This window comes from Cladophialophora immunda (assembly GCF_000835495.1).
Source record: "Cladophialophora immunda strain CBS 83496 unplaced genomic scaffold supercont1.4, whole genome shotgun sequence".
NCBI lineage: Eukaryota > Fungi > Ascomycota > Eurotiomycetes > Chaetothyriales > Herpotrichiellaceae > Cladophialophora > Cladophialophora immunda.
This window is the reverse complement of record NW_015622544.1, coordinates 734,526-760,074: the sequence shown is the minus strand read 5'-3', so window position 1 is coordinate 760,074 and position 25,549 is coordinate 734,526. Positions and strand designations below refer to the sequence as shown.

Genomic DNA, 25,549 nt, shown 5'->3' with positions numbered 1-25,549 from the left:
TCGAAGGAGCACGCCCAAAAGGAAGTCTTTCGGCCACGTGTGAGCCCTAGGGCTGGTGTCATCCGCCCTGCACGGCGGATTCCTGAGTTATAATGCATATAGGAAGCGAGGGTTCCAAGATCTGGGCATCAGCCACGCCTCGAACCTCCTCTACGTAGCTCATGTCAGCCTTGTGTCGTAGCATAGATACATCTCTGTCTCGCCTCAGTAGCCACCAGAGATGCTCAGAGAAATTTCCCTTGGCCCAACAAATGGTCTTGACGGTGACCATACCGCCACCTTGTGATACCAACATCGCTAACCTTTCCTTGCTCTCTCAAAGGCATTCGTAACTGGATCCCATCAGGCACATCACCGTGATGAGAAGCTTGAACTGCCCGCGACCTTTGTCCATGCACTTTCCAATTTACTTTCAATCAATTCATCGACCGGTTCAGCGCCGACGTCGCTCACGCCAACTCCGCCAGCCGCCCTTAGCCCACTATCGCCGGTATTGGGCCGATTTTCCTCCAGACTCTGGTCCAAATTGCTGGCATAGATAACGGCAGCGAAAGCCTCGAGCTCTCTGACCTCGGCTTCTGCTGTAGATACATATTCATTGGGTGGGTTGTTCCCATTCCCGATCGCATGTGCCTGGCGTGTGATGATTGCCAGAATATTGGCAAGCTTGACCCGCGGCTCTCCCGGCACGACTGTAACGGCAGAGTCAAGCTCCTGAATGCGCGGGTGTTGTGCGCTAGAAATGGAGGAAGACGGAGAGTGCTGCCTTGGTTGTGGATATAGTTGGGCAATAACACGAGTGTCGATTAGATGCGAAAACATGGACCCGAGAAGTAGGGTGTGGATCCTCGTGAATGTTGGCGAGTCAATCAAATCAGCGGTCTCGTCGAGAAGCTGCCGCAATGGCCCTGTCGACGTATCGATGTGGATTGTGGGTTCTTGGTGTTCGCCCTTCTCGGGATCCTGAGCGTCCGAGCCTGGGGAGGTTGCTGGCGGAGTGATCACCCCCGACTCTATCAACACTGCTTCTTCCTCCTCTTTAGGTGGTAACACGTAGGGCAGCCATCTGGTGGCATATCTCTCCTGCTCAGAGCCGCCCTCAACGCGCTTTCGGACGTCAAGAACCAGATCGCTGAGCCGAGTAGCGGTGATTCCTTCGCTGGGAGAGATGCCACCAAACACTTCCTCCACTGCTTCCCTGACCTTTGACATGATCTGTGCATACCCTTTATGCAGCAGAAACCAGGAAAATGTCAGATATCTCCTGTTTGTTTCAAAGTCGTTCCCAAACCCGGCACCCGCGCTTCCATCATCATGATCTTCCAACGAAATCGAGTCCGCTCTGCCGGGTGGTGGAGGCTGGGCCAACGAGATGACCGAAGATAGATAGTTTAGTCGGCCGAGGAGGTTTAGCTGTATTCTCGTGAGGATTGTGAGCAGTGACAGGCTGTAGATCAGTGTAAATGCTCTTGTGATCGAAGTCACTTTCAACTCATTCCAAAGTTGAGCCTTCGTCCGACGGGGCCCCACTGACTGACTCCCATCACCCTGAAATTGACTGGCATGTATAAAGCTGCCCGTCTGAAAGCTGGAAATGCTCGCCGTATCGCCGTCGTACATGCTCGACGCTTCCGATTTCCCTTCTCCTGAGGCACGTGCCAATCTTTCTGCCTTCTTCTGCTGCAGCTCATGAGTCAACTGTTCGACAGGGAGATCTTCCAGGATGTTCTCGGTCAGAGTGGGCAGTAAGGCGAGGACTGTAATAGTACAGTCTGTCTGATTTTGCTCGAATCGCCGCCGAATGCTGTGCAAGATACAATCAGTATATATTCGGCGAACGAAGGGGGTGGCTCCCTCACTTCTCCTTTGCGATCTTGTCCATCTGCATGCGCTCTCGCGCTTCATTGATCTTTCCGAGGACATACTGCGCGGCCAGATACGTCGCGCCAACAACGCCAGCGCCAATGGCTATACCTGTGCGATGCCGCTTCAGCCAGCGACGTGTGGCTGATATCATTTTGACCAATGTGATGGAATCTGTGCACCTTATCTCAGGTACAAGTTGTCCGCTGAATAGGACATGATCGCGAATAGCACAGGGGAGGAGATGGAGGGCTCTGAATGAGCGTCCCAAGCACGGGCAGGTACAGCAAGGGAGTAGGCAGATTCAGGACGCAGCTTTATTGACTCAATTGATCACAATTGTCGAATGGGTCGGATGAAACTTGTGGCGGTGCCTCGGCTGAAGGCTGGGAAAGGAGCACCTGTACCCGAGCGTGAGCATGGGCTTTTGGTCGGGGGGGATGGACTTGGGGAGCGTCAAAAACCCGCTGGGCGTAAAGGTCACCACTGGAGCCAATAGTGAGCAGACAGCCCGTAAGCAAGGCTCTTATTCGTATAACTACGTAATAATGAGGGCTTTCTTGGTTGTTCAAAGGGCCCTTTTAGCCGGGTGTAGTGCCTGCCTCTACTAGCCGAGAATGACCTTCCCTGCCCGCTGGACCCCACCATGGAAGGAACATTCAGAGTCTTAATACACCTCACCGTGGCTTTCTTCAGAGTCATACTGCAGCGACCAGTCTACCGATGCTGAAGGCACGATTGTTGGAGCCTGTAAATGACCATGTCTTGAACAGTCGCTCTGTCCCGGGCGCCACTTAGCTGGCTGCCACCTCCTTTGCGCTCTCCGACTCGTACTCCGCTGAGCGTACCACTCTACAAAGAACCCCACCATCTTGCAGTCGAAATCGATCCCAATATACTTGCGCACGCAGATTGCTACTTGCGACAATGGACCAGGGCCATCGCGAATACATCCTTGAGGTATTCGCAGACCAAACATTTGTAAGGGACATAGTTAAAGGTACGGTGTGGTCTGGCCCTGTTGCCGTGAATTGGAAGAACACGTTTACTCTGTCTTCTTCACGATGAGACCGGAAACACTGAGAAATGGCCTCTGAAATGCAGGAGTCCTACACACGATATTCTTCCACCGTTACTTCCCACCGATCCGACCCTCTCTCTACACCCCGAACGCCTCCTCCCTGTCTCACACGCACACCTCGCATTCGACACAATCCCTCCCCATCACGCTCCCTTCAATCCTCGAACCGCCTGAAATCTCCACTGCAATCGATTCTCACGCAGACTTGCTCATCTCTCAGTTGACGCCACAATTCTCGGCGAATACAACAAGCCCGTCAGCCGCTGCAGGTGGCTCTCGCGGCGAAATAGTAGTGCGGTTTTACGATCGCAAGAGGAGAAAAACAGGGATCACGACGGGCTGGTTGGGCCGCTTGGGAGGTGGCGGACAGACCGAGGAGGAAGTATGCTGGGAGGAGTGGTGTATACAAGTTATTGTTGCAAGACCTAGAAGTGAAGCGGGTAAGACTATCCATCTTGTTCTCTTACATGCTGTGCGACACAGCTTTATGTGTTACTGACCGACTGAATCCTCTGGCAGACCGCATCAAAGTCCGCCGTGCAATGGAATCTTCCCTACAGAAGACCGCGATGAAGATCGTCGCGATAGTGAACAGAGACAAGGATCATATCCCCCCCATTACCACGAGTGATCAGAATCCGTTCCCGTACAGAATATTTGTCAATCCCAAGCAACAGGAAAGCGTGGAGAGAGGCTTTGTGGGAGGGTGGAGTTGAGGCTAGGGAGGTGCAGAGTACATCAGCTGGACAAATGCATTCTCCTTAGAGATACAAATTATAGAGCCAACAAAAGTTGCTGGTTTTTTTTTTTGAGTATATCATTGGGTTCAACCTCAATTGACGCCTGCCTGCCTGCGATCAATAACTAGCCTCAACTTGTTCTCTTGAGAGCCATGGCCACCACCAACACACAAATCAATAGGTCTATCGAGAAAGTTCATAATGATATGATTTAGCCTTCCTGAGCAACTTGTAGGTCATCCCGCTACAACTTCGAGACAGCTCCTCCGTTTCCCGTGACTCCCACTTCCATCAAATCTCGTTTTGGAATGTGTTCCAAGCGTTGTCATAATGCCAAAAGCCTTGCCGTTATGTGCTCGAGTCGCATCAGACGGCAGCGATCGCTCTTAATTCTCGCACAAAGTTACGGTGAGATTCCTTGAGCCGCTTACTGGCTTTTCAATGCGGCGTCCGCCTTGCCTCGGACATCGGCAGAAGTGGAGGCTGCTGGCTGTTGGAAGAATCGAGAGAAAATGGGGTGGAGGAAAGATTTGAAGACGATCTGGGCGCCGTTGGTCATGGGAAGGGCCATCCACAAGATGAGGATGAATTTGAAGACGTAGTAGAAGGCTGTTGAGGACAGGTGGTTAATACCGAGCTCGTCTGAAGGGTTACCAGGCGCATTGACTTACGGAACCAGTAGACGGCGTTGACCAGACTTTCGAGGACAGTAAGGAAGGCGTACACAACCCAGTACTAAGTATAAGGTCAGAATGGCTGGAATCGGAAAGTGTCGGATGAGAGGCATACCGTCAACCACTGCGTATCATCAACTTTACTGCTGCTGAACAAAGCTTCGAGCGAGTAGTATCCTGGGATGATAAAGCCAGCGAAGTTGACGAGGAACTCGCCTCCAATGTTAAAGAAGACGAGGAAGAAGTAGAGGCCGATGAGGCCGAGGAAGGCGTAGACCTTGGGAACATTGGTCTGCTTCTCGAAATTGTTGAGCATGGGATACTTGGAGAGCTGCAGGCATCATCAATTAGCTCAATCGCCTTCGTCGACTCTGTGAGATGTAACGACCATGATGCCCTCACTGGAGAGCTAGACGATGGGTGATGGAGGATTGCAGCAGACGGCCGGGAGATTGGGAGATTGGGAGCCTGGGATTGACATGTGCCTCACGTACTTCCTTATCGATCTGCGAGATCTGATGCTGCGCTTTGTCCTGGAACGACATCTTGACAATGATAAGTCGGTATCACTACGGGGAATGTAGATTGGTGTAGTGGGATTTGGGAAATGGAGAGTGCAGATGAGTCTGGATTGCTGGTAATATCTCAGTGCGAACGAAATGTGCGAGTGGGAAGAGAGGTGCAGTAGTGGGAGAGGTGATGTAGTTTAAACCTGGTGGTGCCTCCAGGGGCAGGGAGGTGACGTTGGTCCGTTTGGTGGATGAGTGACCGTGGACCTACGAATAATGGAGGCGATAGGCACCGACAGGTAGGCAGCTGCTTGGTGGGTGCTGGGAGGCACCTGCAGACTCGACAGGAGCAGGAGGGTGCATCAGTCCGGGTGCTAGGTGCTAGTCAGCTAGGTCGGCTGGTCACTCGCGGTGCTGAGGGTGCTCACTGTCACAGAGTCCCGCCTGACCCTGGCACCTGCAACTCCATCACTCACCTGCGCTGCACTGCGAGGCCCCCAGAGGCCAAATCCCAGTGGTTGACGTAATACGGATGGTGTGACTCCACAAGCGGCGCAAATGAATTCCGCTGTGCACCAATGAGGTGATGATCTCGTCTGACGGGCAAATACAGTAGAGCTTTGCAGCATCCTCTGGCTGTCTGACCGGCGGCCAATGTTTGGCTTGGCAAACTGTTTCTCTGGCAACAACCTTTGTCGAACTCGAATCGGGCTGTTACTCTCAACACAAACCAGCGACATGGATTGACAGCCAACGCGCGTGAAGTGATCCATCGCAGTCAAGCTCGCCCACCACAAAACGTGACATCTTCACCGGCTGCTCGAGATTGTGCATCTCTTCTCACGATCGCCCAACAATCAAGATACACGTCCGCGACGTTCCGCAACAGATCTGCTCCACGAAACTTCAGCGCTCAAATGCCATGTTGTGATCGGCCGAATTACCCAGCGAGGATCCTTCTCAGCATATCTATAGCGAGTACTAAGGTATCTGCATCCCCTTGACGTGTCAGAGTTTGGGACCAGAACATGTGAGATGAGTTGTTTGTTTTTATCGTGACGTCGTGCTAATCAGTGCGCAGTCCGGAATGGCGCAGTCGCCAACCCACCCCATGGAGGAAACTCCAGACCAGCAAGACCCTACACACCCAAATAATGCGAGTAACAGAGAGAGGCAACGTCCAAAATCCAGAGGCTCGACAACTAGCCTTCAGTCCATCGGCGTGGGCAGTGCCTTCCAACCGTCTGCACAACAGCATCCACAACAACAACAACAACAACAACCGCAACCGCAACCGGACGAGCCGAGCATGCCTTTGGACCAAAACACCTTCTTCATGCAACATGGCACTCACCCAGCCGCTGGAATGTATGGTCCTAACCCTGAAGAAATGCTCATGCATTACCAACACAATATGCCACCACATCTTCACCAACAACCGATAGACCCCAACACGGGAATGCCGCAACATGAGATGCGCCCTATGTCACAACAAGCGTTCCAAGAGATGCAGCACTATCCCATGCAGTATCCCCACGGATTACCACCATATGCTGTCGCTCCTCAGCATATGCATCACATGCGCCATCATTCTGAACAGTTCGAGGGCTCTCCTGCGCCGGAAGATTCAAACAACGAGAATGGTGGAGCCAAAAGAAGAAAGGGTACGGCTTCCAGCGTGGCTAACGACCAGGAACTGCGGCGACTCCTGGCACAGTATCAGGGCAAAAGTCTTAAAGAAGTCGCCGTGGAAGTTCAAAAGAATGAAGGTGCTGGGGGCAAATCTGAGAAAGCAAAACAAGTCTTTGCCATGCTTTGGTAAGTTTTCCTCCCACAGAGCCAGCTGCTCGTGCTTATAGCTGTAGGCTCCAAGAAAATTGTCAACGTTCTTCAAACTCCGTACGTCGTGACCGTGTGTTTACGAGATACACGGAACGCTGTGGTAACGAGCGAGTTCCAACGCTAAATCCAGCATCATTCGGCAAACTGGTCCGCATCATCTTCCCCAATGTCCAGACAAGAAGATTGGGAGTCCGAGGCGAATCGAAATATCACTACGTGGATCTCTCGCTGATTATGGATGATGATGATCGACAATATGCTCTCGTGCCCGAAAGACCCGGCACATCGAGCGGCATCCAGCATGAAAAGCACGGATCAGTCCAGGAAGCAAACAAAATATTCAAGGCCAACATGACTCCTCCTATCGACAGACCCATGTCACGAGCAACCATGGAGACAGCCGACTTCCCTGCCCCGAGTGCTGCGTTCCTGTCCAAGGAAGCTGACATCGCTGTGGAGGAGACGCCGACGCCTGTAGAGCTTCAGACTGAGCGACTGGATTGCAAATACATCAACACGCCGACCATCCGCTTTCCCGTCAAGTCCATGCCTACGAATGTCGTTGTAGCGCTTCCTTCAATTCGTCGACATCTCCCTGCTAGCATGGCGACTTACCTGGGGATGCCGACCCTTAATTCACTTTCTCAGCCGTCTACCTCGTCCCAAGATACGCCTATTGACTTTCCCGACATCAACCCTTACCTTGAGGGAGAAAATTATGACGCATCTATCGCCAAGGCCTTGTTTCATCTCTATCGGTCATACTGCATCGATGTGATTGACGCCTTTCGCAAATGCAAGGAGAAGCCGTTCTTCAACCACCACTCCGCTTTCAATGGGAAAATGACTGTTCCAGTATCCAAGTTGTTTTCGATGCCCTGCTTGGCTCCTTGGATTCAGGAATGCGATATGCGGATGTATAAGCAGATTGTCCGGTTCATTGCTCCTTTGGCAATTCAGAACGTGCCTGAGGTGGTGTGGAATGTGTTCGACCGCATCGGATCGAGACTGGTCAGCCATCTGATCTCGGCTTTTGAAGAGAAATGCCCTGTTCATGTTATTGTTGCGAAGATCGTACCTGCAGCCAGGTTTGTGCACGTGCTGAAGAAGCTCAAGGGCGCGAACGCAGTTACGTTACAACTGAGTCGAATGCTTGAGGACCCACAACAGAGAACTCAGATGTGGCTCGATCTGATGTCCATTGTCGATCCGGATCGCCTGCTCGAGGATAGCATGCCACCCCCTGAAAGTCTCGACAAGATGCTGGGCGTGCTGAAGCACGACATGAGGCCTCTTGTTGATCCAATCGATGACGCGCTGGTCCATGCAGCGGAAGAGGACGCGGCCAGCGCATACGCGACCTTTATCAACGGCAGTGCTGATTCTTGTGACGGCATCCTGGTCCCAGAATCTAGCGATGAGCCTGCCTCTTTGCTCGAGCGGTGGATCAATTGGCTGGAGCGATTGCCCCAACTGTTTGACGGCCATCACCCCCAATGCATGATCAACTGGCACACGAGATTGTGGAGAAGTGTCATGATGCAGATGGGGCAAGGTGGTGCTCATAGCTATCAATCATGGTGGTTTGTTGAGTCATTCACCACACAAATGCTCGACTGGATGACGCAGATGGAAGGATTGCTGATGGGCTCGCCGAGTCAAAAGCTGGCAGACGACAGAGAGCAAGAGAAGCGCAAGGAGGCCCAAACTGCTCCGGACGCACCTTTTCCTGCCATGAAGAGGAAGAGGGCAGTCGAAGATGTTGACGGAGACGCCAGTGCTCCAACCGGACCCGACTCGCACAAGTCAGTGAAATTGGAAATGGCTCCCGGCAGCTCACCTACTCTTCCAACAGCTAGTGTCGAGCAGCAAGCGGGACAAGAGATTGACGACGACGAAACCGATGCGGAACTCGATGAACTACGACGCGGTGGCCCTTTAGACCTGCCTAGTTTTCACACTGGCCTCAGCAGTCCAGTCAAACACCGCGCAGCCGGGAACCATGACGACAGTGGGATTGACCTTGGGCTCGATGTCGACGTCGAAGCCGAGAAAGAGGCCAGCAAGTTCAACAAGAGAGACTGGCTGCTCAGCAGTGATCCGGCGGACCCGGCCATGGGCCTGGTGATATTGGCCTAGTGGAAGATCGACTTAATTATGTTCAGCGAGAAGACGCTGTCAACACCTAATTCATCTATTTGAGGAATGTGGGACGGGGGTACAACAAGACGAATATGAACGAGCTGCACGACGAAATGACAGGGACGGTTTCGGGGACGGTCCATGGGTATTTCTAGTGGTGGCATGGGGTGTGGTTTTCAGGGTACATTTCTTCGCGGCTGGACGTTCCAGCCCAAAGGGTTTGTTGGTTGACCAAACATGGTTGATATGATGGAGGTTGGATTTCTTTTTGTCCTTTGATACCCGTGATTTGCGCAACGGGTTGGGATGTATCTTCTTGCACCTGTGACTTGATGACCGGTTACATTTCAATGTGTTGGATCTGGTCAAACGGTGTTGCAAGGGGGCCCAAATCCTTTGTTTTTGGTTTTTTTTGTGGCAACTTCTTGGAGAGCAAAATTCTTGTTTGTCGGTAGTGACGTTTTAGTCCAACGTTGATTGCAGGAGAATAGAATGATTGTCAAAGGGCAGGTTGTTATGTTGTAAGGCTGTGAGGTTGTCAGGTGTGTAGTAAATTACGTTAAAGCGGCCTGCGCTCCGGGGAAATGAATGTCGCGCAGCTTCACATCAACCCTCAATACCCACCGACTGCATCACCTGGAGCTTTGCCCTCGACACCTGGTCCTGTATTCTAAGAGTGAAGAGTAACTAGTCCTTGCATCTATACCTTGGCTGACAGTGACAGCTATGGCCAGGAGAGCAAAACCGCCCAACAATGTCACGACACGGACTACCACGCCTTCTCACAAATCTAAAATGCCTCCCTCACCACACACGGACACGGTGTCGACAGACAAGCGACCCAAACCCTTGGTCGCATCCTTGGCCGACACGAGAGTACGGCGGGCTCTACAACTTGTTCTTCTCGCGGCCCTCTATGCGCCCATATCCCAGTTGAACCTTTCGCCAGTATATGGGAACATACCGGTGGCGTTGTACCATCGATATGGCCTCGCTGCCTCCTTCATGCTCGCCTTCGTCCTTCGGGGTTTCCTCCCACCCTGGATCTCACGATCCATCACCCCTTTCTGCTTCTGGATCCCGAGCATCCAATTCTTCCTCTTCCGATTCAGTTCGACCCTTGGTAACCCACTGGGACCTCTGATCACGGAGCTCCTGACGTGCTATCCTCTTGTGCTGTTGTCTGCCTCCCTTGCAATGCAATACTTCGACGAGGCCTTCAGAACCAGCCAGCGTGATTCCTCCTTGGGGGAGGTTGTGCCCTCAATGGGCTTATTCTTGCTCTTCTCGGTCCTTCACAGAGCTTGCAAGGGCTTTGTCTCGTCACTTCTCGGGCACGGCTTTCTCACTTCTCGGATCGGAATGCAACTGCTAGTTGCTTCGCTATATGGGATGGTTCTTCCGAATAGCATCCTCTGGCCCTCGCTACCGGCGGTCGCTTTTACCATGGTGGCAAATCCACACTGCACGCTTTCGCGAACCACTGAGGTCCTCAACAACACCTTGGCTCTCTACAATTATACCTTATTGGAACGAAAAGAGTCGATTACAGGCTATATCTCAGTTCTGGAGGACAACCATCGAGGGTTCCGCGTGATGAGATGTGATCATAGTCTCCTAGGTGGAGAATGGAAGTCGCCGCCCTCGAGGAGAGTCCATAGGAAAGTTGCAGAACCGATCTATTCTATCTTTGTGATGCTCGAGGCTGTACGTCTTGTCGAGGGCGCATCTCCTAGCCCAAACAAGACTGCCTTGAACATCGGGCTAGGAATCGGAACTGCGCCATCAGCCTTGATCCATCATGGAGTGAATACGACTGTCATGGAACTCGATCCGGTTGTCCACGAATTCGCGATCAAATACTTCAACTTTCCCCACAACCATAGCTACTATATTGGTGACGCCGTCCATGCAATTAATACTGCGAATGCGACGGAGGCAGACTCGTATGACTACATCATCCACGACGTCTTCACAGGTGGAGCAGAGCCCGTGGAGCTCTTTACCACGGAATTCCTCTCGGGGCTGCACATGCTTTTGAAACCAGATGGAGTCATAGCCATCAATTACGCAGGAGACCTCGCCATGCCTGCATCCTCTCTCATTTACAGGACGATTACATCAGTATTTCCTTCTTGCCGAGTTTTCCGGGAAGACGAAGCACCCGCGCCTGGAGTCAAGCCGGTTGACTTCACGAACATGGTGTTCTTCTGCAGGAAGAAGAAGGCGGCGATCACATTTCGAAGACCCGTTGCGGCAGATTTCCTGGGGAGTGGTGCTCGGCAAGAGTTTCTGATACCAAGGCATGAAATTGCCTCGAGTGAGTTTGATACAGAAGGCGGCGTTCTCAGAAACGGACAGACCAAGGAACTCGAGAAATGGCAGGGACAAAGTGCATTGGGCCACTGGACGGTCATGAGAACAGTGCTGCCGGATGTCATCTGGGAGAACTGGTAATCCGTGCCGGGACAAGTATATGGGCTTATTATTCACAAGAGAGCGCAAGAGGTCGACCATGTCAAGCCAAAGTCGACGGCGCCAGTACGGCTTCATTCCGGAGATGTGACGGAGGATATATTGGCTACGACCCGATGTACGGCCCAACAATGTTTCAACGATATGGCCGGTACCCAGCATATCAGTGGTTATGTAGAGGAGCAGGCCATTTCTGTGCCACGCGCTGAAACTTGGGTGCGTTCTGCAGGACCATCCCCTCATTGAGCTGTCCAGTTTCGCGGCGGAAGATATCCTGCCACGGTGTCTGAGACTCTGGAATCTGATATCCCCCTTTGGCCTCCAAGTCCTGCCGTCGCTTCTTCAACTCCTCGTCAGAGACCAAGAGCTGAACTTGTCGCTTGTTCAAGTCGACCCTCAAGACATCTCCGTCCCTCAGCAGCGCCAGGTTACCACCTGCGGCGGCTTCAGGGCTGGCATTCAGAATCGACGGCGAACCTGACGTGCCAGACTGTCTTCCATCTCCAATACACGGCAAAGAGGTGACGCCTTGTTTCAAGACGTGGCCTGGAGCATGCATGTTGACGACCTCCGCCGCGCCAGCTGAGATTGGACATTAGCATTGTTATTTGCGACAGACCCGAGGTCAAAGTCTCTGTCTTGCGCACAGTTCACGAAGCGAGAAAAGGCAGTGGGCAACGATTCGACCTTTTCGGACGGAGGGACAAGGAGTACTTACGATATCCAAGGGGCCCAGCACCACGCATCACCAAAATCGTCCTCTTATCGACCGGGGTCTTGGGATCGTCGATGCGGTTGATGAAATCCTCTCGCCCGTCAAACACCACAGCCTTACATTCAAATGCATTGGGGTCCTTTGGGTCTTCCAAGAACTCGCGCCGGAAATCGTCTGAAATCACCGAGGTCTTCATAATGGCGGAATCAAAGAGATTACCTGTCATGTGGAGGAAGCCCGCTCGCTGTTTCAGGGGCTCGCTATAGGGCTTGATGGTCCGTCTGTCCCAAGAATGCTTGCCGTCCACAATCTCCTTTATGGTCTTGCCGTTGCAACTCAGAGCTTGTGGCTGGAGTTTACCTTGATCCAAAAGCTCGGCCATGACTGCTTCAAGCCCGCCCGCTTTATAATACTCCTCGCACAACATCTCGCCTGCGGGTTGCACATTCACCAGCAAAGGGGTGTCAAATCCAATCTTATCCCAGTCATTCAAATCAAGGGGGACACCAATATGCTTCGCCACAGCATTCAGATGGATGGGCGCATTGGTGCTCCCTCCGATAGCACTATTCACGACAATCGCATTCTCAAAGGCTTCCCTTGTCATGATGTCGCTTGGCTTGCGGTCGGCGTGCACCATCTCCACAATTTGCCTACCGGTCCTATACGCACACTGAGCACGCTCACGGTACGGAGCCGGGATAGCCGAAGAGCCCGGCAGAGCCATGCCAAGTGCTTCGGCCAAAGCATTCATGGTTGACGCCGTGCCCATGGTATTGCAATGGCCTGCCGAGGGCGTCCCAGCTGCGATCATGTCCACCATCATATCATCGTCAATCTTCCCGGCGGCATGCAAATCCCTGGCTTTCCACAAGATGGTCCCCGAGCCAATCCTGTCCTGTGAGCCGTGGAGGCGACCATTCAGCATCGGGCCGACATTGAGGCAGATGGCGGGAATGTTGACCGTGGCGGCAGCCATCAGCATTGCCGGGGTGGTCTTGTCACAGCCCGTCAAAAGCACCACTCCATCCAAAGGATACGCGTGTAAGATCTCCACAAGGCCGAGATATAGCAAATTCCGATCCAACGTCGCCGTCGGCCGCCTCGCCGATTCCTGGATGGGGTGCGTGGGAAACTCGAAGGCGATACCACCAGCGGAGCGAATCCCCTCCCGGACGCGCTTGGAAAGTTCGAGATGGTGTCGGTTACAGGGGGCGATGTCACTGCCGGATTGAGCGATGCCGATGATGGGCTTGCCGGTGTTGAGTTCGGACGTCGTCAGGCCGTAGTTGAGGTAGCGGTCCGTGTACAAGGCCATCATTTCCGGGTTCTCGGGGGAGTTGAACCAATTTTCGGACCGCAGCTTTCGGGATTGGGGACCCGAGTGCGCGTCCTCGAGGCCGTTGCTCGTCGTCGTCTTTTTCCCACCGGCCTTGGACAGCTTCAGTTCGAGCTCTTGGGTCCGTTTGCGCAGGCTCTCGAGTTCGAGCTGGTAGTCTTCCATGTCTGGCACGGGGCCGCCATGGTGCTGGTGTCCGTCACACGACCCGCAAGTCTGTTGCTGCTGCTGCTGCTCCTTTGGGCAACTCATTTTTAAAGACACCTGCTTTGCTCGGGATCCGTCTTTGAGTGGTGAATCTTGCCTTCTCCTTGTCTAAAGGCTCTTTCTCTCCTCCTCGTCACTTGTGTGGAAATGGTCCCGGGCGTCTGGAGTATAGTATAGTATGATATGGTATGATAGGATAGACGTGGTACGGTTTTATATCTCAATCTGAAGGAGTGAATTGGAAAAGAGCCAGAAGATGGTACCACTGGTAGTAGTAACCAACAACAACCAACAAGGATGAAGAAAAGGAAAAGAAAGATGAAGGGGAAGTAAGTAACAAGTAGAATTGGATAAGAACCAAAAAAAGGAACACCTGACCAGACACCCTTTGACACGGGCGTGGTCGGTCACCAGAGCCGATTTGAAGAAGGCGGGGGGACGATTCGATTAAGATCCGGCGGACGTGAACTGGGAAGCTTTTGCAGTCCACATCCGAACAAATACTCGTCAAGGGGTTGCGCCCTATTGCGAGGACTCCGTCCTCCTCTTCCTGTTGCGAGGACCTAGGTGGTGGTGGTGGTGGCAGGCTCGTCGGCAACCGTCGGTTATTGGGACCTGGAGGGACGGACAGACAGAACATGACAGGGCTGGGCAGGGCAGGGCAGACGACACAGAAACGGGCGGGGATTGATGGATGCATGATGATAAAAGGGCGTCCCAACGTCTGGATAGACAGGGTGACTGGTTGACTGGTTGACCGCGCGCAGGATCCAGTCTCCAAAGGCCCAGCAAATGAATCGCCGTGGAATTGAATTGACCACAGCGACTCGTTAATTGATTCCAGACCAGGTCCTCACTCGCCCTGTCTTGGCCCCTTCGGGTCACCGTTCGGCGGCCTTTTCGCCGAAGCTGCGTGCTTTTTTCCCCGGTGAATCTTCTCCAAGAAAAGAGCTTCTCACAGGAGACAGTGACAAGCCACCACATGCATGTACCTAGTATTGTGAGGTATAAATTGATTGATATACCGACCAGCACAAAGAACACGCCCGTCTTCGACATAGGCAGCCAGTTAGCTAGCTCATTGGACTTATCCGCATATAACATTTCAAAGCGCCAGACAAACAGGAAAAAAAAAGAATGAATGCCCCGAGAAACTAAACACATTATAGTTGTATATCCCATCCAAAAACCCAACTTTTCCGTCCCGACTCCCCCCCTCATGCAAGGAGAAAGTCATGTCTTTCGTAGGCGCAAGTTCGTGCAGCCCTCTCTAGGCCTTGACCAGAAAAATATCCTGAGAACCCACCAACGCCGGGAATGCGCTCACGTCGAATCCAAATGGGTATCGTCTTCTTCTTCCTCTCCTCCACCATCTTCTTGCGCCTCCTCGTCCTCCTGATCTTCTGGATCAGAATGTTGTTGTACATGGTCCGTCCGACTGTCCGAGATATGCTGATCCCCATGCCCAGAAACGCTGTCAGTCTCACCAATGCAACCCTCGTGTCCGTCTGAAGACGCCAAATAAACAAGGTCCGCCCAAACTCGCCAATGCACCACCGCGATATGTGCCACTCTTCGCGCAATGTCTTCCATTTCCGGGAGGGAGCGCCATTGTTGCCTCGATGCTCGAACCTGTTGCCACTGCTTCTGCGCTTGCGAGATGGCCAAGATGGTTCCGCTTTGAAATTGGCTTGTGTGCTCGTTGGTCGCCCCTTCGAGCGCCCGTAGAAGCGTCCTGGCACGATGCTGGAGTTGATCCTCTTCCTCAAACTGCGCGATCAATCTGATAGTCGTCTTGCTGACCATGGAGTCGGGGATGGGAAACGTGGAACCGGGCCAGATGAGGAAAGCAGCCCGTGTCAGCTCCAGAGCAACGGCACCGGCATGTCGCAACCAGATTTCCTGCATAGGAGTTCCCTCGAGATCGCCGTCGGTGAGATCCATGATTCTGTTCCGCAAGAGCATATGCATCTCCAATACGCGAGCCTCCAAGACACCTTGCCAGGAGGTGGTGGGATCGTGACCCAACAGCTCCCGAAGCAACTGATCAAAGACTGACAGACAGATGTCGAGATGAATCATGTCCTGAAAGTCCATCCGGATCTCTTTCAGCCGCTTGTGATCGTAGGCAAGCGTGGCCGGAACCTCCAAGTCATGGCAAAGGCAGAGCTCGAGGATCCCATGAACTAACGCGGCCGTCGGAAGGGTTCGTGTGCTGTTGCTATCAACTGGACATTGTCGGTGCTTCTCAACAGCATCACAGTACCATGCTCGTGACTCTTCGATCTTGAGCTCACCGTGTCTAATACGCGACCTGAAATAGTCTTGCTGGAATGTGACGGTATCATCGATCAAGAGGTAACGGAAGCTCCTGATCTGATGATTAGCGACGTCGAGCTTCATGGCCTCCAAAAACTGAAACAGCTTTTCGATCCCAAGAACAAGAGTGTGTAGGTCTCCAGTCTCTGCACCCTGCTCTATTTGTTCCGCCATCTCATGTGCATAGACGTCCCGCATTGGTGCGCAGTGACTTGTAAGCAGGCTATCGAGCCATCGGGCCAACCGGACAATGTCCAAGAGGCCATGAGACACCTCTTGCAGAAGCAGAGGCACGTCAAGATACTGGCTGATCTGGTACTGGTCCCTATCCGGGATCAGGATGACGAGTAACTCTTTCAACTTCCGAAACAAGGCAGGCAACCTTCGCTTGAATGATACTGGCTTAGCGGAGCTCAAAGAGCGCCTCCTATCACACTCGCCGCACGAGCCCAGGGGCTCGTGGTGGTAGACTATCTTCAGCTCAGTCTTCAGACTATCCCAATATCTTCTCGCTTGCCTCTTCTTTAGCTCTCCCTTTTCCCCGGAAATAGGGGTGAAGTGGAGGTCATGGTCAAAGTTGATATCGATGCGCAGATTGATGTTCGACTGTATGTAAACCAGCTCGAGCTCTTCCAAGGTTTCCTTGGTCACGGGCGGACAAGGAATGGCACCGACGAGTGCGTCAACTTCAGTTTCGCTTATGCAAGGAGGAACGACGATCGAGTCTTCGCCTTCAGGGTCTCCCGGGCACCAATGTTCGCAGGTTGCAGATTGTGACTCTTGGTAAGGTAAAGGTTCGGCCTCTTGAGCAGAGTCCTTCCGAGTCTCAGAGGGCTCGTCCAAGGCTGAGTCTGCGGAGCGAGGCTCGTCATGACGTTCTTCGGCTTTGATGTCCCATTTAGGCGAACCGCACTCGGCACGCCCAGGCATCTTGGATTCGGCGGTGGGTGTTGTGGACGACAACGAGGACGGAGCGGTCACGTCGTCTTTGGCGGCTGCAGCTTGATATTTCTGGACGTTTCGGACTTGTTCCGAGGCACCCCTAGCATCTTGTTTGTCTCCGGCCATCTTGTTGCCGTCGCCGTCTTCGTCGCATTCCTCTAGATCCTTCTTCATGCAAAGCTCGTGCCCCGGAGTCTCGACTCTTCATTGCCATTGGCGCATTGTGTCGACAAGTTTGATGGCGCAAGCTGGAGTCTAACAAGGGCGGGCAACGCTCGAGTAACAGGAAAAGGGGGCGACGGATCTGATCAAGTGGGACAGAGCCCAGGAAAGCCGGATCTGGAGCCTCAAGGTGCGAGTCTGGGAAACGGCCTCGCGGTATGACAATCCGCGGGTAGACGAATAGTGTTGGGAGTGTTGGGGGTTGCAGGCGTGGGTGCCCGAGCAGATGGACAAATCCCTTGCCTTGATTTCGAGAAGCGTGGGAGAGAAATCACGAACGAACACGCGCTGTCTGCACCATCAGAGAGAAGTAGACAGAAGAAAAAAAGGTGTGGGAGGTGGATGGAAAGGTACAAGGTAGTAAGCGTGGGAGATGCACACAGGAAGGCGTTTGCTGCCGCTGTCTTCTCTCTCTTCTGTATTATTTCGCACCCTCTCCCTCTCTCTCCACCCCCAGCTTGCCAGCCACCGACAAAGCAGGGTCTCTTTACGAGCACAGCAAACCACACCTGAACACACCCGGATGCCTGGGTCGTGTGATTGAGACAGCGGCAGAGTTGGCACTAGGTAAGCCTCATGTTTGTTTCGGGGACAAGGTGTTGACTCTTGACTGGGGGCAGATCTAGGAATTCGGATCCCATCCCCCCTGAGCCCGGGACGGCGATGGGTTCGACGGCCTTGCCTCATCCGTGCTGAGTGTCCTTTCCCGGAGATTACGAACCGTGCGCCAAGGGTGTGTCATTGTCCGCTCACGGGCCTGTTCTCATTGGAACTGCAATTTGTCGTTGACCGACGTAAATCGAGCTGGAACCTCTGGGCCGGATGTGAGGCGCCAGGCTACAGAAAAGAAAAAAAAAACCAGAAACCCATTTGGCATTGACCAGAAGACGCAGCCTTGAGCTGGACAAAGTGGAACCCTCATTCTCCTGCAGTCCCCAAAGTTTGCTCTCACAATTGGTGCATTTGTGTGTTGGTGCAGCAGGCGATGGACCCTAATGAGCACCAGCTTGCCAATGAGCAGCCTTACAGCAATTCTCCTTGCTCCGCATCGGTCGTTCAAGGCTCAGGCAATGGCGCTGGTGGCGCCCGCTGTCGACGATCAGGCTCGCTACCTATGCCGACTCGCCGCTTGGGCTTCTCCATCACTCAGTAAATCGTTCCTATATAAGTGGCACCAACGTCCCCTTTCCCAAAGGTGAGGCGAGCTTGACTTACACAGTACAAGTAAGGATCTTCCCATCCCACCTCGTCCGTCACGTCTGCCATCAGGATATCGCCCTTGAGTCGTGGAGGATAATGCTACCTTGACGCATGCGCCAAAACCAAGATCACTGCACAACGGCCAATGCATACTGCCGGTTTTCAGGTGGCACTGGGTCCAACAACCCCCCGAGTTTCGTTCTAAACACAAGTGTCCGAGATGCTCGCTGCATCCGACACGGGTCGTGCAACTGCATCACACGGGCCCCCGGTTTGTCACAATGCATACCTATTCTGAGAGTTCCCGTGTCCCTAAGAGGACTCCCTATGCGGACCCGCTCTGTGATGCGGTGTCGTCAATTGAGCAACACCAACTCGACTTACCATAACCAACGCAGCATGGCAAAAGCAGCTAACCAGTTCTTGAGACTTTATGGGAAAAGAAATTCCGAAAGCAGCCGCGGAGGCGCAGAGTAACGTCCAACGCATTGCTTTTGGCAATGTTGTTTCTTGCGCCGTTTATTGGGCAAGAAAGGGGGATTCTGTTACTCCTTCGCTGCTAGTGCGAAGCTTTGTGTGCTGGATCCCCTCTCTTCATATCCACATGAGAGACAAGAGTGTTCTAACATGCTGAGAGAAGGAATCTGCGCCGTCACAAGAGCACGATAGGATCGCAGCATAGTACTTTCCCTCAGATGTCCTTGGGTGGCGACATTGTCAGTATTGGTGCCCAACCAGGGCTAACAGCCTCACTGAGGCAGCGGTTGGAGTGTTTCGGCTAAGACAGCCGTGACCGTCTCCCTACAAGTCACAGCACAACAAGACTAACGGGTCTTTGGCACCTTCACAGTGATGTGGGATATTGCATGGCACCACGAGTGCCTTCTTTCCAGCAACACCCGGGTCTATCCGATCAACACGTAACAGTTTCATGATTGTCGGTCTGTACCTGCGGAGCAGCGGCTAATTGTTACTCGTCCTGAACTTTGAACACGACTTTTCGCGATCCCCCAGCTCCAGAGCGCTGGTGTTCGTATGCTTTGATAGCAGCCTCGAAACCAGTGCCGATCACTTCATATTCAGCCGGGACCAGCTTGCCCGCCTCGATCAATGCAGCGACGACGGGAACGTACGCCTCAATCTTCTGGTTCAGCTCTGCCGCCTCGGGTCGACCAACGCCGCCAAGTTTGATGGCATGGGTTTTCGCTCCTTCAAAGTCACCAATACCACTCCAATCATTTGTGGTCGCAAAGAGCCTCTTGTCGCTCTTGGATGCCTTGAACAATTCTTTGGCTGTGACCGGGTCTTCTGCCGCAACGGCGTCAAAGATCCGAGAAATCTCGCCCGAAGTGATGCCCACAACCTCCTTGACTTGGTCCTCAATGGGCTCCTTGTAGTCGAAGGTCACAGCGCCCATGCCCTTCACCTCAGCTGCCGACTTGGTTGAGCAAGAGGCAGCGACTTTGTACCCACTTGCCTTGGCCAGTTGGATTGCACATTTGCCGACACTGCTGGCGCCTCCCAAGATGATAATCCATTCATCCTGAGGCCCAGGAAGGTTTTTGGGGTCAGGGAGAGGGACATCGAGACTGTCGAACAATGCCAGACAAGCCGTTTCACTTCCCACTCCCAACGTCACAGCCTCAAGCAGGGAGATATTCTTTGGCTTGGGTATGGTGACAGGCGCATCCATCAAGAAGTACTCTTGACCAGCAGCATATCCCGACATGCCAAGTCTGGTGCAGCCGAACACAGGATCCCCTGCTTTGAAACCATATTTGGATGCTGCCTCACTACCCACTTCCTCCACGATTCCGGCCGCGTCGACACCAAGCACAAGAGGCCAGTCGACCACAAGAAGACCATAAGCGCCCATGAAGGTATCACTATCATCAACTGGTCAGCCGACCAAAAAAAATCTGGACGAGGGCTACTTACACAGGGTTGATGGCGACCCAAATGGACTTCACAAGCAGTTGATCTGGCCCGGGAGACGGCTTCTGAAGGTCGTCAACGACCTTGGGCTCAGCGCCGGCGCTTGCAAAGACTACACCCTTCATAATTGACGTATGTTTAATCTGATGGCAAGGTAAGAATGAGATGGTATGCAGGCTCGGTGGTAAAGGCGACGTTGAAGGAATAATGACATCAATTTCCAGCTCAAAGGCTTACCTTTATAGACGGGATGCTGGGTCGACAGGTAGACTATTCTTTCAGCAGGCAGAAACTTGTGTACGTGGAATGCTTGTTCATTGTAGCATGGAGCAAAGGGGAAGGTGCATTTCCTCGAGTCTGAGATGATGTTTGGTGGACTAACATCGCAGCTCGTTTGTCACAGGTCGAGATAGACCTTCTGATACGTCGGGTGCCGCAGCATCTCGTAAAATGCTCCTTCTAGATTCGGCTATCTGTGAATGACTTAAGCAGCATCAACCACCTGGTGCCATCATAGCGCGAGGGGAACTCCAGGAGGAGGTGCGGCAAGCTTCGTATTCCGTGAATACGAAGGAGGGGCATAGTGCCAAAGCTTCTCCTTGGACCTTGAACAAGAACAGTCAGCTTGTTGGAAGCATGCATATGTTTGCCAATTCGGTCTTTTTGGAGAGTACCATCTGGCTGGTCAATGGATATGTTTTTCGGGTCTGCTCTGCCATCGAAAACCAGGCGGATGAGAGGACTCGTATAGGAGCAAGATTAGGTAGTATACCTAGGATGCGGTCGCTAAAATGGTCGGGGTGGATAGGACAGAAAGTCTCCATACTGCTATTCAGGGTTGAGTCCTCCCAAAGCCTCTTTGCGCTTCGGCCGGCTTCGTAATGTTGCGGACTTCAAATTGCCAGTAGGTGATAGTATCGAGTCCGTCATCGAGAGGAGGTTGAGCGCCGACGAGGTGCGCAGTTGGGGGCTAAAAGCGGCAAGGAGTGTTTCCCCAAATTGACACTCCGTCACAAGCTCCGGCGAAGCTCGCTCCTCAACATTTCGATCAATCTGGTCAGCCCTGACAATTCTCCCGCTGGCGCTACCTCGCGCTTCTCACTGGAAATTCTACATAGCAGTCCTTGAACTCGTCCCTCTCTTCTTCTACATTTTGAAAGAGACGCAATATCCCCTCCGCTATGGCTGGCCGACAGTCAGTCCGGCTCCTTGCCCGCCAGGTCACCTCGTCCCAATGCTCCTCCTTCTCACACTCCCAACACCACGCTCGGAGAGCATTCTCCTCCACTCCTTCCTCCCTCGCAGCCCATAACTTCATGATGCCCGCCATGTCCCCGACAATGACCGAAGGCAACATCTCAAGTTGGAAAGTCAAAGAGGGCGACTCCTTCGCTGCAGGGGACCTCCTCCTGGAAATCGAGACCGACAAGGCTTCCATGGACGTGGAAGCCCAGGACGATGGTGTCGTGGCCAAGATCCTGCAGGGTGACGGCTCCAAATCAGTCAAAGTTGGCACGAGGATAGCTGTCCTCGGTGATCCGGGGGATGACGTCTCGAGTCTAGAGATTCCTCCCGACGACTCAAAGCCCGTGCAGTCGGAAGCAGATAATGTGAAAGGCGGAGCAGACTCGAAGTACGAGACGTCCGGAGTTGAAAAGGAGATACCGGGCACACCGCAAAACCAGAGACCGGCCCAGGACAAACCGAAAACAAGTCCAACTGGGCCAGGCCAGAACCCCAAATACCCGCTCTATCCTTCAGTGATAGCCCTCATCCACGAAAACCATATCTCCGACGACGACGTCGCCAAAATCCCGGCCACGGGGCCTAATGGAAGACTGCTGAAAGGGGACGTCCTCGCATATTTGGGAACAATTGACTCGGATTACTCGGCCAAGCAATCCAACCGAATCGAACATATGGCGCACCTCGATCTCAGCAACATCAAGCTACTACCTACCGCCCCTAAGACGGCCGCAAAACCTGCCGGAGCTGCCGCAGCAGTGCCTGAAGCAATCATCCCACAAGTCACTAGCGTCAGCGTTACCATCTCCCTCGCCGAAGTGCTGAAAGTGCAAAAACGCATAAAGGACACCTTGGGTGTGACCGTGCCTCTATCCACTTTCCTGGCCCGTGCCGTTGACCTCGCCAATGATGATCTGCCTCAACCCAAAAATGCGAAGCCATCGGCCGACGACCTCTTCAATGCGGTTCTCGGGTTGGACACGATACCCACAACGTCTAGAGGCTTGTATCTCCCCCAGATCGACGCATTTCCTATTGTTCCGCCTAGCGCACCCCAGACGACGTCACTTGCACGCTCGCCTCGCGTTTCCACCTCGACGGCAAAGAAGATTGACATCATCGACATCTTGTCCGGCAAAGTCACCCCCAAGAGAGCGGCCCCCTTCTCCACGTCTTCAGCGCCGATACCAGGCCGGACACTCAGCACGGCAGAAGGCGCATTGAACGTGTTCAGTTTGACAGTCCCCGTGGGCGAAGAGAGGAGGGCACGCACGTTTCTGGAAAGGATCAAGACGGTGTTGCAAGTCGAGCCAGGGAAGCTGGTGCTGTAATCGCACACGCGTTCTTGGCCGGTGAAGTCTAAGCAAGGGGGCTCCCGTCAGGAAGGGCGAATGTTCAATGTAGTTTCAACCTGGATCCAATCTTTTGGGAAGATGATTTATTGTCGGCGCGCCTCCTTTTGTCTGCAAGTGTAGCGACGGGGCGCCTTCGACGCAGATAGAAAAGGGAACGTGAGCAAGTGCTTGAGTTCGGTCGGTACCTGGTAGGGAGGGGAAAATACGAAGTCCTGGGAGCCTATGTTAATATAATATTGTTATACATACACAATGTATACATAATTTGTATCAACCCTTTGGGACTCTGCCATATCCTCACTAAGAGCCAGTTCTCCTTAGCACCTTGCACATTGTTCATAGAGGTGGTGTCCCGAAAGGTATCTATATATATATCATCCCCTAAACTAATTAAGCTTAGGCCCGCCAAGTATACTAGCAACGTCAGCCTAGAATTATTTCTACCTAATCTATATCTCTCCGGCCTCTATAGAACCCGGAGATCGCCCTCCGACGCGGTACCAACTTAGGCAAGGTTAGATATGCGTCGACTGACTCCATCAAGCGGATCGGACAGCGGTCGCATTCCCAAGGCTTGCCTACCATGTGCCCAAGTAAAAGCGAGATGCGAGAGCGAGACAGGAGACGAGACGTGCAAGCGGTATTGAGCTTCCCGATGTCTCTCAGCCATCAATCTAACTCGGGCCAGGTGTCGACGTCTGCAAAAGACTTGCAGCGCACAGGTACCTGGTGCTCACCGAAGCAAAAAGGTCAAGACATCCGAGGTTGCCAGACTAGAGAGGAAACTCGATGGTGTAACTGCCATCCTCGCAGCGTCTCAAAACTCTTCGATCGGAGTGAGTGGTTTTCTGGCGCCTAGTCCAGCTGATATGTCCCCTGCTGCCTGGATCGACCCATTCGTCCAGAACGAACTCGAAGCAGAGATGATACTCGAGACTTTCCGGACCCAAATTCAGCCTCTGTTCCCGTTTGTTGTCATCCCACCAAGTATGTCATACCTAGTTCTCAAACAGAAGAAGCCTTTCCTGGTCCTTGCCATCTTGATGGTTGGCTGTCGACATGATCAAGCACGACAAATAGCCCTCGCAAAGGGACTAAGAGAGATCATCAGCCACAACATCCTTATTAAAGGAGAACAAAGCCTCGATTTGCTCCAGAGCCTTCTCGTCTATGTTAATTGGTAAAGGGGTCTCGGTATATGTCTGATAAATCAGAAAGCTGACCAAATCTCTAACAAGGTATCACCTCCATCTCCAACTCGGGTCTCAATTATGCAATCTAATCCATCTGATCATGGCCATGATGATAGAACTGGGCCTTAACAAGGAAGTCTACTCGAAAAATCTCAGGCCCGGCTTGTTCGCTCGTTCAGGATACTTCGGCGAGACTGGTAGCGTTCCTTTGGCAACAGCGATGATGAATAGGGTTACTCCCTTAAGGTCGTCTACTGCAAGAACTCTAGAAGAGCGCAGAACCTTCCTCGGCTGTTTCTTTCTAACGTCCATGTTAGTGCTGGTTCCGCAAAATTCTGTGCAACCCTGTACTTTCCTATTGCTAACGAGATGATATTCAGAATCTCCATGTGTAAACGAGACGTCGAGCCAATAAGATACTCAAGATACGCGGACGAATGTTGTCGTGCCATATCTGAAGCGGCTGAATACCCAACAGATGTCTATGTTGTCCACCTAGCCCGTCTCCATGGCATGGCTGGCAGGATCTCGTGCATTCGAACTCAGGAAGACTGGCATGTAAACCCTGTCTCCACTTCAGCTCCCATTGGCGCTTGTGTCAAGTCATTAGAGTCAGAGTTATTGCAGCTACGAAACTCCTTTCCGCAGCTGTCTCATCAAAACAGTGAGTAGAACCACCGAGTCGAAATATCGCGGCTTACGTCCATTAGTAGTCCTCCTCATGCACTACTATCTTATGGAGATCTTCCTATATGAGGCAGCGCTCAACGACAATATGGAACCCCTGCGATACGGCACGTATCCTTTTGCACGTCTCGGCATGCTTTGCGCCTGCTTGAACTCCACAAAGCTATGTTTTGATACAATCTCCTCTTTCCCACTCTCGGAACTATTCGACCTTCCCCACACTATATGGACTATTCTAGGCCATGCAATAGTCGTTCTGTCCAAGCTATCGCTGCTTCGGGCAGCAGGATGGGATCCTGAATATGTACGAAGTGTTCTCGACGTCTCCGAATGTATGGACGTATTGGTGCGCAGACTCGACAAAGCAAAAGCCTTGACTGGCACTCCCTCAGAGCAAGTCGGCCAGGATTTGGCAACGAGGGATGTACCGCAATTCTTCTTGATGTTACCCAGCAAATTGCAGATGGTCAAAGCTGCTCACGAAGCCAGATGGCCAGCTCAAACGAATTCAACCGACCCAAATTCGTGCTTGACGTCTGCAGAGACCGGTGTTGTGCTCACAGACGACAATTTCCCCATGTCGCCTATGATGGACCTATTTGAATTCTTCGATGAGGATTTTTGGCAGCAACCTGCGTAAATCTTGAGTTCACTCCTGGGCCTGAATTGGAGGTTATTGGTTTTCGCCGTGGCTGTTAATGGATGACACGATGGGTAGTCAGGGCCGGCTACCTAACTCAGTATCGTCTCCCAACCAGCCTGCCAGCTCAACTCTCATAGCCTTGGACCCTGATATTCATGTGTCAACTACGGCACTAAGGACTTAGCAGCCTCGAATGATCAGGGACAAAGATACGTGACGCG

General features: G+C 52.7%; 10 protein-coding genes across 11 annotated transcripts; 5 read left to right on the top strand and 5 right to left on the bottom strand.

The window, feature by feature from the left end:
* Positions 1 to 351: 351 nt before the first annotated feature.
* PV07_06650 (uncharacterized protein) lies at positions 352 to 1,923 on the bottom strand (the record flags this gene model as incomplete). Its single annotated transcript, XM_016393645.1, has 1 exon — positions 352 to 1,923. One exon carries the CDS (start codon positions 1,921 to 1,923, stop codon positions 352 to 354), a length of 1,572 nt encoding a protein of 523 aa, XP_016247064.1.
* Positions 1,924 to 2,474: 551 nt separating this feature from the next.
* PV07_06649 (uncharacterized protein) lies at positions 2,475 to 3,912 on the top strand. Its single transcript, XM_016393644.1, has 3 exons — positions 2,475 to 2,863; positions 2,968 to 3,384; positions 3,464 to 3,912. The coding sequence occupies exons 1-3, from the start codon at positions 2,791 to 2,793 to the stop codon at positions 3,658 to 3,660; spliced, it is 687 nt and encodes a 228-aa protein (XP_016247063.1). The 5' UTR covers positions 2,475 to 2,790; the 3' UTR covers positions 3,661 to 3,912.
* PV07_06648 (protein yop1) lies at positions 3,660 to 5,179 on the bottom strand. The gene is made up of 4 exons (XM_016393643.1): positions 4,853 to 5,179; positions 4,474 to 4,689; positions 4,356 to 4,419; positions 3,660 to 4,293 (listed from the first exon to the last, which is right to left on the bottom strand). Exons 1-4 carry the CDS (start codon positions 4,901 to 4,903, stop codon positions 4,112 to 4,114), a joined length of 513 nt encoding a protein of 170 aa, XP_016247062.1. The 5' UTR covers positions 4,904 to 5,179; the 3' UTR covers positions 3,660 to 4,111.
* Positions 5,180 to 5,604: 425 nt separating this feature from the next.
* Positions 5,605 to 9,356, top strand: PV07_06647 (uncharacterized protein). The gene is made up of 3 exons (XM_016393642.1): positions 5,605 to 5,897; positions 5,949 to 6,685; positions 6,733 to 9,356. Exons 2-3 carry the CDS (start codon positions 5,955 to 5,957, stop codon positions 8,846 to 8,848), a joined length of 2,847 nt encoding a protein of 948 aa, XP_016247061.1. The 5' UTR covers positions 5,605 to 5,897; positions 5,949 to 5,954; the 3' UTR covers positions 8,849 to 9,356.
* Positions 9,357 to 9,470: 114 nt separating this feature from the next.
* Positions 9,471 to 13,965, top strand: PV07_06646 (uncharacterized protein). Its single transcript, XM_016393641.1, has 2 exons — positions 9,471 to 9,527; positions 9,576 to 13,965. Exon 2 carries the CDS (start codon positions 9,578 to 9,580, stop codon positions 11,306 to 11,308), a length of 1,731 nt encoding a protein of 576 aa, XP_016247060.1. The 5' UTR covers positions 9,471 to 9,527; positions 9,576 to 9,577; the 3' UTR covers positions 11,309 to 13,965.
* On the bottom strand, positions 11,389 to 14,276 carry PV07_06645 (dihydroxy-acid dehydratase). Its single transcript, XM_016393640.1, has 2 exons — positions 12,045 to 14,276; positions 11,389 to 11,908 (listed from the first exon to the last, which is right to left on the bottom strand). The coding sequence occupies exons 1-2, from the start codon at positions 13,630 to 13,632 to the stop codon at positions 11,490 to 11,492; spliced, it is 2,007 nt and encodes a 668-aa protein (XP_016247059.1). The 5' UTR covers positions 13,633 to 14,276; the 3' UTR covers positions 11,389 to 11,489.
* A 348-nt stretch (positions 14,277 to 14,624) lies between these two features.
* PV07_06644 (uncharacterized protein) lies at positions 14,625 to 17,760 on the bottom strand. The gene has a single exon (XM_016393639.1). The coding sequence runs from the start codon at positions 17,020 to 17,022 to the stop codon at positions 14,911 to 14,913; it is 2,112 nt and encodes a 703-aa protein (XP_016247058.1). The 5' UTR covers positions 17,023 to 17,760; the 3' UTR covers positions 14,625 to 14,910.
* Positions 17,761 to 19,200: 1,440 nt separating this feature from the next.
* PV07_06643 lies at positions 19,201 to 20,463 on the bottom strand. Of its 2 annotated transcripts, XM_016393638.1 has the most exons (3): positions 20,443 to 20,463; positions 20,209 to 20,348; positions 19,201 to 20,156 (listed from the first exon to the last, which is right to left on the bottom strand). In XM_016393638.1, the coding sequence occupies exons 2-3, from the start codon at positions 20,328 to 20,330 to the stop codon at positions 19,241 to 19,243; spliced, it is 1,038 nt and encodes a 345-aa protein (XP_016247057.1). In that variant the 5' UTR covers positions 20,331 to 20,348; positions 20,443 to 20,463; the 3' UTR covers positions 19,201 to 19,240. The 2 variants fall into 2 exon arrangements, with proteins under 2 accessions (XP_016247057.1, XP_016247056.1); XM_016393637.1 differs by lacking the exon at positions 20,443 to 20,463 and having other exon boundaries at positions 20,209 to 20,386.
* Positions 20,464 to 21,256: 793 nt separating this feature from the next.
* PV07_06642 (uncharacterized protein) lies at positions 21,257 to 23,140 on the top strand. The gene has a single exon (XM_016393636.1). The coding sequence runs from the start codon at positions 21,387 to 21,389 to the stop codon at positions 22,779 to 22,781; it is 1,395 nt and encodes a 464-aa protein (XP_016247055.1). The 5' UTR covers positions 21,257 to 21,386; the 3' UTR covers positions 22,782 to 23,140.
* Positions 23,141 to 23,326: 186 nt separating this feature from the next.
* On the top strand, positions 23,327 to 25,325 carry PV07_06641 (uncharacterized protein; the record flags this gene model as incomplete). The annotated part of the gene is made up of 5 exons (XM_016393635.1): positions 23,327 to 23,445; positions 23,494 to 23,985; positions 24,044 to 24,310; positions 24,379 to 24,662; positions 24,709 to 25,325. 5 exons carry the CDS (start codon positions 23,327 to 23,329, stop codon positions 25,323 to 25,325), a joined length of 1,779 nt encoding a protein of 592 aa, XP_016247054.1.
* Positions 25,326 to 25,549: the final 224 nt, after the last annotated feature.